General features: G+C 42.4%; 1 protein-coding gene across 1 annotated transcript; it reads right to left on the reverse strand.

Annotated features, from left to right (window-relative positions):
* Positions 1–1,477: 1,477 nt before the first annotated feature.
* Positions 1,478–15,398, reverse strand: LOC139399387 (angiopoietin-1-like; the record flags this gene model as incomplete). The annotated part of the gene is made up of 7 exons (XM_071144791.1): positions 14,955–15,398; positions 8,989–9,144; positions 8,630–8,751; positions 8,279–8,520; positions 7,272–7,417; positions 6,503–6,604; positions 1,478–1,644 (listed from the first exon to the last, which is right to left on the reverse strand). Coding segments are annotated over exons 1-7 (1,379 nt in total), but the record flags the coding sequence as incomplete, so codon positions are not given.
* Positions 15,399–16,757: the final 1,359 nt, after the last annotated feature.

Consider the following 16,757-nt stretch of genomic DNA (forward strand, 5'->3'; position numbering starts at 1 on the left):
ACTGTTGGAGCTAGGAACCACAGCATTTAGTTAGGTATTACTGAACTGTTGGAGCTAGGAACACAAGCCTTGTGTACACAACCAGTAACATGTTATTGGATTTGAGCTGTAGGCCCATTAAACGCCACACTCCATAGAATAGCTTTCCTTTAAAGGCTGTGATCGTCCTCTATAAACCATGTTTAAAATAATGGTCATTATTTACATTCATTCCCAATAACGGATTACACAGTATATACTGACTGCTATGTACTGTAAATGACTTTTCAATTTCCACTGATGGACTCTGTTTACTCTCCCTCTCAATACTACTCAATAGTTACTCTAATAGCTCTTTGTACATCCTTCCATCCTTCCTTGTCTTTAACTGGTTAGTAAAAATGTGAGCCAGGTCAACAACAAAAAATGGTACAAGTGTGTTCGTTTGTGTGATCACACGTCCGTATGTGGGTGAACTAAATCAGATTGAGACAAAGCTTGCTGGTTATCATTCTAGGAAATATAATAATTCCCTTTTACGATCTTACATTTGATTTAGTTAGTAATGGCATTGTGAAATGAGGCAGAGCCTCTCTTTCCCTAAGAAGCTGTGTGACAATAGTTTGTTTTGGACCATCTCCATGACAAGTATTACAGAATGGCAATGACATACGAATCTAGAGACCAAAATTGATTCCATTCCAGAACTCAAAAAGATTATCCAGTATGTTTTTGAAGAGACAATAAATGAAAAAGTAAGAATTATGATCTGCTGAAGTTCTAGAAGCCTCAATCAGAAGGTTATGGGCAATAAAGTCAACAAACTGAAAAATGCATACATTAATTGATTACAAATCATGATCAGAGTCACCAGTGCCTCACCATCGTTACTGTGATGGAAATACAACACCAAGCACATCATTGTCAGTGATAGAACCAAGTCCAATAATTTATTCCCACTTCATTAAAAATATACTGCAGGTCCTGAAGCAAGTAAAGGCAACCACAGTTGAGTAGTTGAGTGACTATTTAAGTAGGAATGTGGGCGTATTTAGTGGGGAATGTCCTATGATCCTAAAAACTGTACTGTAGGTATGATACAATATGTATGCGCTGAGATGTGACAACTTAATTTCCTCCACTTAGGGTACATACAGATGTAGGATCTTAATTTGAGCCAGTTTTCTAGAGCAGGAAAATAATCCTGCAGCAACAGGAAATGTGAATTACGTGGATTATAATTAATGGACATTTATGTCGGGGATGAAACATTTTTCTTTAGGGCAAATCAAGTCTGAGTTTTCAAAGTGGAAATTACAAACTTTAGAAGCTTTTTTAAAACTCAAATATACCACAAGTTAGCATTTCCTTCTATGCAGGACAATTCTCAGCAACAAAAGAGTGATCAAATTAAGATCCTACATCTGTAGCTGATATCAGCACTCCTACTGTGAGACTCTTTAAGAATACGGCCCAGAACACATTGCTGGTATCCCACCTGTAATTCTGCTTCTCGCTGCCGATGTAGAAACGGTCATAGTGGGAGAAGGCCTGCTGTCCGTCCCAGTCGGTCACTTCCACCCTCAGGTTGTAGGGCCTTTGGCTGGTCAGCAGGAACACGAACTCATTCCCCAGCCAGTGTTCTCCAAACAGACTCCCAAAGCCCTGCAACAACACAGGAGCACTTGTCTTCTGTTTCTGTAGTGTAAGGCAGCTTGATGTACAAGTACACCCCTTGGACAGGACACTAGTCTGTCGCAGGTCCTTGTCCCAGCAACACATGGAGCTATAGAAAAATAATGAATGTTATATCGGGTTCTTCTACAGGGACAAGATCACAAACCCTATATGGTTCTAGGTAGAATTAAGACTGTTAGAGCGATGTTCTACTCAGTGACTCTTTGTTCTCTTTTTTTAAAGGAATTCTGTTCTGTGTTTTCCTCTCTTTTAAAAAATAATAATAACTATGTTCTGTGTTTTACTCTTTTTTGACAGTAGTGAATTGAGGGAGACAGACAGATGAGTAGATAAAGATATATTTATTTAACTAGGCAAGTCAGTTAAGAACAAACTCTTATTTATAATGATGGCCTAGGAACAGTGGGTTAACTGCCTTGTTCAGGGGCAGAACGACAGATTTCTACCTTGTCAGCTCGGGGATTTGATCCACCAACCTTTCAGTTACTGACCCCCCGCTCTAACCACTAGGCTACCTGCCGCCCCTATAGAGAGAGAGAGACATAGCTAGCGAGACATAGATAAAGAGGTATATAGATAGAGAGGTATAGAGATATATAGATGGAGAGAGAGATATAGCCTCCAGTATTTATGCTGCAATAGTTTGTGTCGGGGGGCTAGAATCAGTTTGTTATATCTGGAGTATTTCTCCTGTCTTATCCGGTGTCCTGTGTAAGAATGCTCCCTCTAACTCTCTTTCTCTCTTCTCTCGGAGGACCTGAGCCCTAGGACCATGCCTCAGGACTACCTGGCCTGATGACTCCTTGCTGTTCCCAGTCCACCTGCTGTCCCCCAGTCTATCTGCTGCTGCTCCAGTTTCAACTGTTCTGCCTGCGGCTATGGAACCCTGACTTGTTCACTGGACGTGCTGCCTTGTCCTGGACCTGCTGTTTTGGACTCTCTTTCTCTACTGCACCTGCTGTCTCTAACTCTGAATGATCGGCTATGAAAAGCCAACTGACATTTACTCCTGAGGTGCTGACCTGTTGCACCCTCTACAGCCACTGTGATTATTATTTGACCCTGCTGGTCATCTATGAACGTTTGAACATCTTGTCCATGTACTGTTATAATCTCCACCCGGCACAGCCAGAAGTGGACTGGCCACCCTTCAGAGCCTAGTTCCTCTCTAGGTTTCTTCCTAGGTTGCTGCGTTTCTAGGGAGTTTTTCCAAGCCCCCGTGCTTCTACATCTGCATTGCTTGCTGTTTGGGGTTTTAGGCTGTGTAGCACTTTGTGACATCGGCTGATGTAAAAAGGGCTTTATAAATACATTTGATTGATTGATAAAGAGATAGAGATTTAGATATAGAGAGATATAGACAGAGAGAGAAAGATATATAGATAGGTTGGATTCTGCAGCACCAGTACTAGACCAGACCTTGGAATTAATCTTTCTTTACCAGAGACATTTTACAATATATCAACATTTGAATGGTGATCTAAGTACACCATGTTTAGACTCAACTTAAACAGTTTCCTCTCTCCTGTCATTTTCTCTCAGAAGTGTTCAATCAGAGACCATTAGCGTCATTATGAAACACTCCCAACACAGGGGTCAACGAGCGAACACATACCCGTTGTATGCCAGCGTCTTTGCCAGGCTACACTCCACACTTCCTTAGCCCCTGACTGGAGGACAGTCCTCTCTCGCTCAGCCCAGAGGCAGAGGCCTTTTTAGCCACAGGGCTCTTTCAAGGCCTAATGGGGCTGGCAGTGACAACACAGTGGATTCGTCCTAAATAGCCCATATTCATTTTAAAGTACAATACTTTTGACCAGGGCCCATAGGACACCCTATTTCCCCATAGGGCTCTGGTCAAAAGTAGTGCACTATATAGGGAATAGGGTGCCACTTGGGATGCACAAAGTCTGTTTTGTGATATGCGTTTGTACTTGCTCCTTTTTCTGTTGTAGTTTGACATATACATTCATATGTTGTGCAATGTAGAGATTCCTATTTTCCCAAAAATCTACAAAGTTTCAATACCGGGAATAATCCCTATTTATCCCGAGAGTCCTGGGAAATACTGCAAAAATCAGAAGTGTCCTTTTAAAACCAAGATGGTCACTATGCCAGGGTTCTCCCCAAATAAGAGGGGTGCTGCGCCACTATGGAAATATTTCAGAGCAAATTAAATGTAAGTTTAGTCATGATAGTTACTCTATCTTTGATCGCCAGCGCATTTCAGAAGTAGCCCCACAGAGCGCCCTCCGAGTATAGCGTTGTTTCTTTGTAACGGCAGTCAAACAAAAGTCAAATGACCAAAGTTGCTAAACTTGCTAGATAACCTCCTTCAACCTCCTTCAACGAATGGCAGAATATCTCCCATATTTGGCTAAATCAAGTTGATGATTATACCGATAGCAGATCAGCTCATGAATAACAGGGAGAGGAAGTGGAAATAGTTTAAATATCAAGGTATCTTAACGAGGACTGTTTCAAAAATACCCATATCAACTCTCATATCGTTTGTTGATCAAACATTCTCTATGAGACAGCACAGAGAAGGGGGGAAAGAGGTATTTTGACATGCATAGGCGAGAGGCGTGCTTTGATAATGCATCCTATGGATTACAGAATAAAATGAGCTGTAGCAGTGAGACAGGAGTCAGGATTTTGGGTTTCATTAGGATTGGATAGGGAAATAGCCTAGGTTCTAGGATGAGAATATAGAATTTTCCCTCAAGCCTTATTAACGGACTTCATGCCTGTGACAGAGATGCTTATGCAGTGAATTGTACATAGGCCTATCAAATTTGTGACTGTCTGAAGATTCACAATGACAGCTTAAAGAGGCACATGCTCTCTAAAAGGCTACACTGTAAGGTTTCCTGTGGGGTTTATTAACTGTATTCGGGTCATGTGTGCAGTCCAGAGCGACCGGCAGTGTCAATTATGCGTGCGCTTTGAATTTATAGCGACTTTGTGTCAAATATGCTAGACTAAAGGCTTCAATGTGACAACCTGTTTGGATAATGTCCAATAAATGTTTTTGTTAATCTTTTGCTGAGGGATTTCATTAGTGCAGACATTGGGGAATTTTATTGTAATTTCCCGGGTCTTGTCATGTATTTTGGGGGGTAAACGTGAAGAGTGTTCCCGGTAATGTCCCGGGATCCCGATTACCCATGTTAATCCCTGGTGCTACAGTGAGGGAAAAAAGTATTTGATCCCCTGCTGATTTGCCCACTGACAAAGAAATTATCAGTCTATCATTTTAATGGTAGGTTTATTTGAACAGTGGGAGACAGAATAACAACAAAATAATCCAGAAAAACGCATGTCAAAAATGTTATACATTTATTTGCATTTTAATGAGGTAAATAAGTATTTGACCCCCTCTCAATCAGAAAGATTTCTGGCTCCCATGTGTCTTTTATACAGGTAACGAGCTGAGATTAGGAGCACACTCTTAAAGGGAGTGCTCCTAATCTCAGTTTGTTACCTGTATAAAAGACATCTGTCCACAGAAGCAATCAATCAATCAGATTCCAAACTCTCCACCATGGCAAAGACCAAAGAGCTCTCCAAGGATGTCAGGGACAAGATTGTAGACCTACACAAGGCTGGAATGGGCTACAAGACCGTCGCCAAGCAGCTTGGTGAGAAGGTGACAACAGTTGGTGTGATTATTCGCAAATGGAAGAAACACAAAAGAAATGTCAATCTCCCTCGGCCTGGGGCTCCATGCAAGATCTCACCACGTGGAGTTGCAATGATCATGAGAACAGTGAGGAATCAGCCCAGAACTACACGGGAGGATCTTGTCAATGATCTCAAGGCAGCTGGGACCATAGTCACCAAGAAAACAATTGATAACACACTACGCCGTGAAGGACTGAAATCCTGCAGTGCCCGCAAGGTCCCCCTCCTCAAGAAAGCACATATACATGCCTGTCTGAAGTTTGCCAATGAACATCTGAATAATTCAGAGGACAACTGGGTGAAAGTGTTGTGGTCAGATGAGACCATAATGGAGCTCTTTGGCATCAACTCAACTCACCGTGTTTGGAGGAGGAGGAATGCTGCCAATGACCCCAAGAACACCATCCCCACCGTCAAACATGGAGGTGGAAACATTATGCTTTGGGGGTGTTTTTCTGCTAAGGGGACAGGACAACTTCACCGCATCAAAGGGACGATGCACGGGACCATGTACCGTCAAATCTTGGGTGAGAACCTCCATCCCTCAGCCAGGGCATTGAAAATGGGTAGTGGATGGGTATTCCAGCATGACAATGACCCAAAACACACAGCCAAGGCAACAAAGGAGTGGCACAAGAAGAAGCACATTAAGGTCCTGGAGTGGCCTAGCTAGTCTATAGACCTTAAGCCCATAGAAAATTTGTGGAGGGAAAATCTGTGAAGGTTCGAGTTGCCAAACGTCAGCCTCGAAACCTTAATGACTTCGAGAAGATCTGCAAAGAGAAGTGGGACAAAATCTCTCCTGAGATTTGTGCAAACCTGGTAGCCAACTACAAGAAACGTCTGACCTCTGTGATTGCCAACAAGGGTTTTGCCACCAAGTACTAAGTCATGTTTTGCAGAGGGGTCAAATACTTATTTCCCTCATTAAAATGCAAATCAATGTATAACTGTTTATAATTTAGAACTGTCTCTCACTGTTCAAATAAACCTACCATTAAAATTATAGACTGATCATTTCTTTGTCAGTGGGCAAATGTACAAAATCAGCAGGGGATCAAATACTTTTTTCCCTCACTGTATGTATTCACCAACATCAGAAGAATGCTGTGAGGATATCCCACCCTGTCCTCCTCACCATCTTGTACTCCTTCCACGTCCTCTGGAAGTCCATGGTTCCATCTTTTCTCCTCTGAATGACGGACCATCCTCCCCCTGCTGCCTCCATGTTACAGTAAACCTACAGAGAGAGAGACAGAAAGACCGTGACATGAGTAGCTTACACACTACTGTCACACATGCAGTGCATATCATGACAATAAAGACTGTTTCCTGTAAAAGGAGTGACTCCTGTAGATGAGGCTCCCTGGTCCTTAGTTTTGTGTACCATGGTCAGAGGCCACAATGACGGAATGTGTCCTAAGCCCAGGGACGTAGCTTAGTGTAACCATGGACACTGACAGCAGCACAGCTGATAATGGACAGGAACACACTGTTGCCAGTCAGCCATCTGCGGCTTGGCAGGACACTACTGAGGAGGAGGACATCTGCTGTGTAGCTATGCTGAAGAGGCCAGCCAAGAGTATTTCCAGCTCCAGGATATCACCCAGCCAGCCAGCCAATACCTGACATATTCCTGGGATATTGCTGTTGAATCTTTTGGGAAGTGGCTTTAGAGTACCGTACAATAACTGCTGCCACTTGCACGTAAACTAAAGTAGGTTACAGTCAAAAAGTGCAGCCATTTAATTGTTCATGTCTGTTTTTGCTGTTTCCATCCAGAGGTAAAGCCAGGCCTGCATATATCATCTAATATATGCCTCTATATTACACATTCTGCTAATAGAATTGACATCTCTTTTCCCCCTCTAATATTTATTGAAGATAATATATCAAGTTTTCCGTACCTTTTTGGTCTGCTGTGTGTTGATGTGAATAGTATATAATCCACTGTTGTTGAAGCCAGCTTGAAAGATTTCTGAGCAGTCCCGATACTTTCTCTCCTCATGAGATGAATCTCTCTGCTTAAAGGCAAGGTTGCTGTTTGCCACCACTGTTTAAATAGATCATGAAACAAGAGCAAACACATTATCAGCTAGGCTCCAATTTGAATGCATCCAAAATCCTTTGTAAGGTCCTATTAGAACAGGTTCTTATGTAATCAACAGCCCAGACTGGGTCAGGTCCTATTAGAACAGGTTCTTATGTAATCAACAGCCCAGACTGGGTCAGGTCCTATTAGAACAGGTTATTATGTAATCAACAGCCCAGACTGGGTCAGGTCCTATTAGAACAGGTTCTTATGTAATCAACAGCCCAGACTGGGTCAGTTCCTATTAGAACAGGTTCTTACGTAATCAACAGCCCAGACTGGGTCCGTTCCTATTAGAACAGGTTCTTATGTAATCAACAGCCCAGACTGGGTCAGTTCCTATTAGAACAGGTTCTTACGTAATCAACAGCCCAGACTGGGTCAGTTCCTATTAGAACAGGTTCTTATGTAATCAACAGCCCAGACTGGGTCAGTTCCTATTAGAACAGGTTCTTATGTTCTGGAATGCATCTTCTTATGATCTTAGAACATGTGGACATTGAAATGAAGGCCAGTCCGTTCCACGTTTCAACCTATTTTCAACATCCATGGACGTCAGCCGGTGCTCACTGGGTTAGTCCAGCCTTCTTAGTCCAGTTATAGGCTTTATCTGTGCCCAGAGAATATCTTGTCTGAACCTGTGAACATTTGACACAATATATCCTCCAGTACCTCTGTTGTATTTTACCCTACCTAGAGTTTTTAAAGCCAACTCGTTCTTCCTGCAAATAATTACTATCTATGCTATGATATTCATACCCCAGAGTATTTAATTTATACTTTCTGTAACAGGAAACATTGGCCCCAGTATCCATCCAGTACCTCCAGACCCTCTGTCCTTAGAGCAGAGTTTCAGCAGACTGTTGACGGTCTCAGTGAGCTGCTGTTGTTGGCTAAGCAGGATACTGTTGTTGCCAGTGGCCTGGTCCAGATGGGTCTGCAGCTCTGTGATCACACTGCTCTGTCTGGCTACCAGCTGCTGCAGGCTGGATCTCTCCTCCTGGAAGGTGACCAGCTCCTCATGGTGCCCAGACTCCAGCTCCTGCATCTTCTGCTCTAAGAGCCTGATCAATACAAGTGATTTGAAAATCTGTTGATCAGTCGATCAGTCAGTCAGCCAATAAATCAATACAGAACTTTTCATGGGAAGAAAATCATTCATGTTGATTTGACCTGTTCTTGTCGTGCAGCTTGCTGATCTCTGTAGATTGGTGGAGGAGCTGGGTCTCCAGTTTGTTGATGGACAGAGAGTTCTCCAGGAGCTGAATCTCCAGCCTGGAGGTCTGATTCAACACCTGTCCATCAGGAAGCTGTTACTATCATTCATATTCACCCAGTCAAGTGTATAGAGTGTATCTATATAGGCTAAAAGTGGCACCATGTATTTTAATGTACTTCATAGGCCTATTCATCCAATCTAATGAAGATAATTGCTGAGTAGGCTACATGATTAATAGTAAGTGTTACTGATATCATAACATGCACTTGAATGTTCTTTGGAGAGGGATATTTGTACATGATTCATACTGCACCTGGATCTCTACGTCTGTCAGCTTCCGTGTGTGCTGAGCAGTCTGGGTCAGGAGGTTGGTGCCTAGATTCAAGATGGCAGCAGTGTGATTGTGGACAGCACTCTGCTGCAGCTGAGCCATCTCCACATTCAGACTGTCCTTCACATATCTCTCCATCTGACACACAAACACAGAGGAGGTATGAAGGGATGTTTAGGGCTTTACCTCTCTCGACAGACTCTGGGTGTTCTGCACACTCACATTTAATTTCAATTTATGGTAATGTCCTAGGAACGTTCTCCAACTGGCTTAACATTGAGCATGTTCTCACATAGTTCAGAGAACGTTAAGAAACAACTTCCTTCTGTGGGAATTTCAGTACTTCAGCATAACGTTTCCTACAGGTTTCCTCTTGGTTCTATTTAAAGTCATGTTCTCAAATTGTTCCAAGAACTTTAAGAAAACTTTCCATAAAAAACACAAGAAAACTTTTGTAATGTTCAGAGAATGTTCTAAAATTTGTATTTAAAAACATACGTCCCATTCTCAGAACATTAAGAAAACGTTCCATTCTCAGCATCAACAAAACTCTATCCACTGTCTTGTTAAGTGTTTGATCTTAATGAGTGTTCGTTTCCTTTTAAAATGGGGTCTGTTTGAATAGACAAAAAGAACAACTGTGAATGCGTTGTTATTAGTCCACGCTAGCTCCATACTGGAGTGGACTAATTCCATGGATAGATGATGCCATGTCACAATAAAGAAGAAATGTGTTTGGATGATTAATGCAAACACATTTATAGGGTTAATGTCCGATAGATCAGTTGTCTGACAACGTCATGAAAATGTGCTTTGTTATGATTCTGAACCATCAGATAGCAAGCAACAATAACAAAGAATCTGCCATGCGGGCAATCGTAGATTTATCTTGTTCTTGAAACCATGTCGTGTTTTGACTGATTTCATGTCAATGCTTATATGGCTAAAATTCGATAGCTAGCTAACCAACAACTGTAACGATGTATTTGTGCTCGTTGTGAAAATGTATTTATGTTTTCAATAAACATTTGAAGACAAGTTATAGTTTACAAGTTGTCAACAATCTAAGCCAACCCTGTCTGTTTTACCCCATATTTGTGCACACATTGGTTTTGTTGCTAGACAACCAACTGGTCTATCTGTGCTTGTAGTTCAAAAAGTAAACCCCAAATAAGCCAGTAGTGTTATTAAAAGTCTTACTGAAACACAACTTCCAAGGAAGCATCCATAAATAACCTAATTATATCCAGGGAAGGATATGTATTCATTCCCTTCAGCAATTGTGGATTGAAGGATTTCCTGCATCGATATGGTCCTGTCTAAGGATTTCTTTGGCCCCTGGTCAGCTACTTAGGGAGGGATCTTTCAGGGTTGTTGAGTTCAGTCATTTCCTTCTAGTCAACCAGGAGAGATCAGTCATGGGACTGCATCTGTATGTTTTCTGCCACAGATGCATCATGTGGACAGGGCTCAGCTGCCAATGACATTATCCATCTGAAGTTCACTGTCCTGATGATGATTACAATGAGGAGAGGTCTTTCCCAGCAATGTGCTTTAAAAATGTATCGTTTTTTTGTGATAGCTCAGGGTCATTCAGTGATTCATTGAAGTTTATGGTTTTCCTGTTACCCCGGCTTTCAAGCTATGGCCTTTTCAGTTCATGTGAATCAGTTTAGCCTTGGACAGCTTTTTAAACTATGCATTTTCAAAAATGTACAGTTTGGAAATTACAGTTAAGTAGTCACAATAATGGAATATAAAATATTTACATTGCAAAGTTAGAATTTCATGTCTCACTTTATCCCTGATTTAACGTAACATATGAGTATGATTTTCAACTTAAGAATGTCTACTTTGTGGCTAGATTCCCTCTGCATAGACAGAGGAAAGGCCTGGTCTCTATGACACTTACTGAAATATTCCCTCTGCACAGACAGAGGAAAGGCCTGGTCTCTATGACACTTACTGAAAGATTCCCTCTGCACAGACAGAAGAAAGGCATGGTCTCTATGACACTTACTGAAATATTCCCTCTGCACAGACAGAGGAAAGGCCTGGTCTCTATGACACTTACTGAAAGATTCCCTCTGCATAGACAGAGGAAAGGCCTGGTCTCTATGACACTTACTGAAAGATTCCCTCTGCATAGACAGAGGAAAGGCCTGGTCTCTATGACACTTACTGAAAGATTCCCTCTGCACAGACAGAGGAAAGGCCTGGTCTCTATGACACTTACTGAAATATTCCCTCTGCACAGACAGAGGAAAGGCCTGGTCTCTATGACACTTACTGAAAGATTCCCTCTGCATAGACAGAGGAAAGGCCTGGTCTCTATGACACTTACTGAAAGATTCCCTCTGCACAGACAGAGGAAAGGCCTGGTCTCTATGGCACTTACTGAAAGATTCCCTCTGCATAGACAGAGGAAAGGCCTGGTCTCTATGACACTTACTGAAAGATTCCCTCTGCACAGACAGAGGAAAGGCCTGGTCTCTATGACACTTACTGAAAGATTCCCTCTGCACAGACAGAGGAAAGGCCTGGTCTCTATGACACTTACTGAAAGATTCCCTCTGCACAGACAGAAAAAGGCCTGGTCTCTATGACACTTACTGAAAGATTCCCTCTGCACAGACAGAGGAAAGGCCTGGTCTCTATGACACTTACTGAAAGATTCCCTCTGCACATACAGAGGAAAGGCCTGGTCTCTATGACACTTACTGAAAGTGCAGTGTCAGACTGTTTATCTCTGCAGCTTCCCACGAAGACAATTGAATAATGGAATCATTCAAGAATGAATTGATCTGTAAGATCAGAGTGCATTAAGATGCCAATGTTAATGCAGAGGAAAGGAAGAGAAGGTCTAGTGCAGTGTACACATGTTGAGCAGGATAAAACGTGTCAAGTGGCAGTCTCCTTATTACAATGTCCAGAGTTCTCAAATAATCACACACTACATTAGACATAAGAAACCCAGAGGAATAGTTGCAGGGCCGGATTACCACATTAGGGGCCCCGGGGCACCTATCAAATATACAGTAACAGTCAAAAGTTTGGACACACCTACTCATTCAAGGGTTTTTCTTTTTTTTGTACTATTTTCTACATCAAAACTATGAAATAACACAAATGGAATCTTGCAGTAACCAAAAACATGTTAAACAAAACAAATATATTTTAAGTAACCACCCTTTACCTTGATGAAAGCTTTGCACACTCTTGGCATTCTCTCAACCAGCTTCATGAGAATGCTTTTCCAACAGTCTTGAAGGAGTTCCCACATATGCTGAGCTCTTGTTGGCTGCTTTTCCTCAGTACCACACTATAGCGTTCATTTAATCAAAGAGGAAAACCCATTACCTCAGTACCACACTATAGTGTTCATTTAATCAAAGAGGAAAACCCATTACCTCAGTACCACACTATAGTGTTCATTTAATCAATCAAAGAGGAAAACCCATTACCTCAGTACCACACTATAGCGTTCATTTAATCAATCAAAGAGGAAAACCCATTACCTCAGTACCACACTATAGCGTTCATTTAATCAATCAAAGAGGAAAACCCATTACCTCAGTACCACACTATAGTGTTCATTTAATCAAAGAGGAAAACCCATTACCTCAGTACCACACTATAGTGTTCATTTAATCAAAGAGGAAAACCCATTACCTCAGTACCACACTATAGTGTTCATTTAATCAAAGAGGAAAACCCATTACCTCAGTACCACACTATAGTGTTCATTTAATCAATCAAAGAGGAAAACACATTACCTCAGTACCACACTATAGTGTTCATTTAATCAAAGAGGGAAACACATTACCTCAGTACCACACTATAGTGTTCATTTAATCAATCAAAGAGGAAAACACATTACCTCAGTACCACACTATAGTGTTCATTTAATCAAAGAGGGAAACACATTACCTCAGTACCACACTATAGCGTTCATTTAATCAATCAAAGAGGAAAACACATTACCTCAGTACCACACTATAGTGTTCATTTAATCAAAGAGGGAAACCCATTACCTCAGTACCACACTATAGTGTTCATTTAATCAAAGAATGGCCATGGAGAGGAACTCCTGAAACTATGAAGACAGTGAAACTGATATCCCACAAATACACTGAGGTTGAAGTTCTCTGAAAAGCATGGCCCCACATAAAAACTATATTTTTGTTGCTTTCTTAACTGTCGACTGTTCTCCTGTTAGTTTTCAGATGCACATATAAAACATTTGATGGTGCAGTGAGATGAAGAATAGTTTGTCATTTTATATTCACTGCATGTATGCAGGGTTCCAAGTGCTCACCCTTAAGCATAGCCTGTATTACATTATACCAAATGCAATTACCAAACTCAGCACTGGTAATACTGAAGTGGTAGTCTGTTACTACTGAAGTGGCCTTGTTCTCCCTGACAGAATCATCTCTGGTATTCCTTGGAATGTGAATGCTGCTGGCCTAGGTCCCGGTGGGTCAGGGAACACATAGACAGACAGAGACAGACAGACAGACATAAACAGACACAGACAGACAGACAGACAGACAGACAGACAGACAGACAGACAGACAGATAGACAGACAGACAGACAGACAGACAGACAGACAGACAGACAGACAGACAGACAGACAGAAACAAACACAGACAGATAGATACAGACAGATAGACAGATACAGACAGACAGACAGACAGACAGACAGACAGACAGACAGACAGACAGAAACAAACACAGACAGATAGATACAGACAGACAGACAGACAGACAGACAGACAGAGCACTGCCTAACGCTGAGCCCATTCCTTGAAATGGACTCCCCAGCCCTGGATTGGGCCAATGTGACATAGTGTGAGAGGGTTCAGACAGACAACACAGTGTTTTCTTAAGGACAGCCAGGCCAGCCGGACACACTCAGAACATCACAACCCAGCGACCAAGAGCCACAGCCTGCCTGTCACATTTTACCACGGCCCAGTCAAACAAGTCCCTGTCATCAATCTCTCATCCCTGGGGCTGCAACATAGTCCCTGGGTCCACACACACTGGAACAACAGTCCTTTTGAAATGACAGTGTTTTTAATTAATAATGCGGGATATGGTGCATTCCTCACTTATGGGGTAAGAGAGAGATTTTTTAGTATCCTTAAGGTTTCTGTTTCTGTTGGGTTGGTGCTCATGTCATTTAGAGCTGTTCGGTGTAATGGAGTAATCCAAACAACAGATCTCCCCAAATATACAGTATCCATTGTATTCTGTACTATGGGGAGTAAAATGTAGATAGACTGTAAAGCAATGATGAATTGTACTGGGGTATGTTATATCTTATTGCTCCTGAGTAAACAGAGACAGAGGAAAGAGATGGATCCAGGTGGGACTGAGCCAAATGTTGTCCTATAATAATAATATTCATTATGGCAGGACACATTTGGCTCGGCCCAAATAGTTCATGGGGTTGAAACACACTCAATGCTGATAATGTGTACTTAAAGATGCACTGTGCAGAAATCGTTCACCCATTTCCTGGTTGCTAAAATTCTAATTGTTTGCCAATCTACCACTTCTTAGACTTGATTTCAACGACAATGACAGATCTATAACTCACATTTCTATGTGAATTTGGTCGGGTCGCTCAAAAAGTTAGATATTTAATACAGTATAAAACACTACAGATGATGAAATGTAGTATACTTTCTAGCTTTGTCCAGAAGTTCCACCTCTATATAACTTTGATAACAACAATGGCTAATGTGTTATAAATGCAATAGGACATAGTTCAATCGGATAAAAAGCTGATCATTTTGACCTGCACAGCCATGGGACATGGCATGCATTTCCTTCTAGAGTATAAATATCTGATAAAGCTCTGTTTAGACTGAAACGCCAGGCTTTAATCTTTATATCAACTACTACTATACTGTATGCTTGGATAACATGCTCTTACTTTGTGAAGCCACTGTGTGTAGTTGTCCATGACGTTCTCCAGGTGTTGGATCCTCTGGTTCCCCAGAGCCAGGGCCAGTCCTGGGAGCTTGGGCTTTTTCAGGGGGGCATCTCCCTGTAGAGTGTTCCCCTGGTACTGGCCCTGTCCCTGGCTGGTGCTGGAGCTGCCGACCCCCTCCTCCTCCGTCAAGCAGGGCCTGTTCCCCCCAGCGTTATCTGGTAGCAGGAAGTTATAGGTGCAGGATCCGTGCTGGATAGAGTTGTACTGGCGAGCGTTAGTGTTAGTGCTGGCGCTCATGGACCCGCTGCCAGCTATGTCCCCTGGGCCCCTGGGCAGCTCTTCCAGAGACACAGACACATAGCCCGTCAGTAGCAGCAGAAGGGCAGCCAGAACCAGCCAGATCATGTGGCAGCTGGGCTGGCAGGGCAGGAAGTACCACGGCATGGAAGCAGGAAACACAGGCTAACGGTCCTCTTTTATGGCTTCTGTCTGTCTTGTCTCTCTTCACAGCATGTCTTCCTGTCCTGTCGTCAATCAGACGGTTGAGAGGTAGACCGTCGATCCAGAAAGATGGCCGCTTCCCATCAGTAGGAATGGATGAGTAGTCCTCTCAAGTGTCAGTGTGGAACTCATCCCAATTCATCACCAGTTGTCTTGTTAGTTGTTGTTGCTGGTCCAGATCCAGGACAGGGATCCACACTACACAGTTGTGTGATGTAGACTACATTGTCAGTCAGTGGACTGATCTGTGTTGGATCCTCCTCCTCATGGCTGGCTGTATGTAGTGCTGTTCCTCATGTCTGCCTGTCTGCATGTGAGTTTAGAGTGCTTTAACGGGGGGGGGGGGGGGGGGGGGGGGGGGACACTGGAACGTCCAACTCTGGGCAGGCTCTGTGCCTCCCATACTGAGGGACTGATCGAATGGAATGTGAGAGAGAGAGAGTATGGGGTTGTGTGTGTTTGAGAAAGAGCGAGAGAGAGAGAGAGTATGGGGTTGTGTGTGTTTGAGAGAGAGCGAGAGAGAGAGGTATGAGATTCAGTTCTATTAATATAGTCCTGATTTGAAAACACTTCCACAACACAGGCTTGAATGAATGCCTGGTCCATATATAATGACCCCACAGTCTGTAATTCAGACAGATATCTACCGAGAGCAGGAGATGGGCTCTCAGACACTCTTTATGTACAGTGTCTTCATTTCATCTTCATTTAATCATGCAATCATATCCAGCTCTCCCTCATAGGAATGTAAACGTCTCCCATATAGAAAATAAAACGTTGTTTCAATGTATGGAAGGAGGATGGTTTTCTGGGGAAATGAGGGCCAACTCTGAGGGCACGCTCTGCCATCTTTAAAAGAACAAACCGTTTTCGGTTTTAAGGTACCCTGATTTGGTACAACAAGCTTTTTCCTATTTTTTTTGTTAGACAACGTTGGTAAATTACATTGACATCCAGAAAGTCAATTTAAACATGACATGAACAAATGGAGAACCCAATAGAATCATGTCACTGAGCAGACACATTTTGTAGCCTACCATTGTTTACTATGGCATGCCAGATTACATATTTACTTGTGAAAAACACAAACAAAAATTTGTTTGAACATGAACAAGAATGTGTGTGTTTTCCCTAGACCCCTGCTAGACTTCAGGACTGAAGAGGATGTGTAGGAATCAAACTAAAGACCCCTGCTAGACTTCAGGACTGAAGAGGAGGTGTAGGGATCAAACTAAATACTCCTGCTAGACTTCAGGACTGAAGAGGAGGTGTAGGAATCCAACTATAGACTCCTGTTAGACT

The sequence above is a fragment of the Oncorhynchus clarkii genome, unplaced genomic scaffold, assembly GCF_045791955.1.
Source record: "Oncorhynchus clarkii lewisi isolate Uvic-CL-2024 unplaced genomic scaffold, UVic_Ocla_1.0 unplaced_contig_14117_pilon_pilon, whole genome shotgun sequence".
Taxonomy (NCBI): Eukaryota; Metazoa; Chordata; class Actinopteri; order Salmoniformes; family Salmonidae; genus Oncorhynchus; species Oncorhynchus clarkii.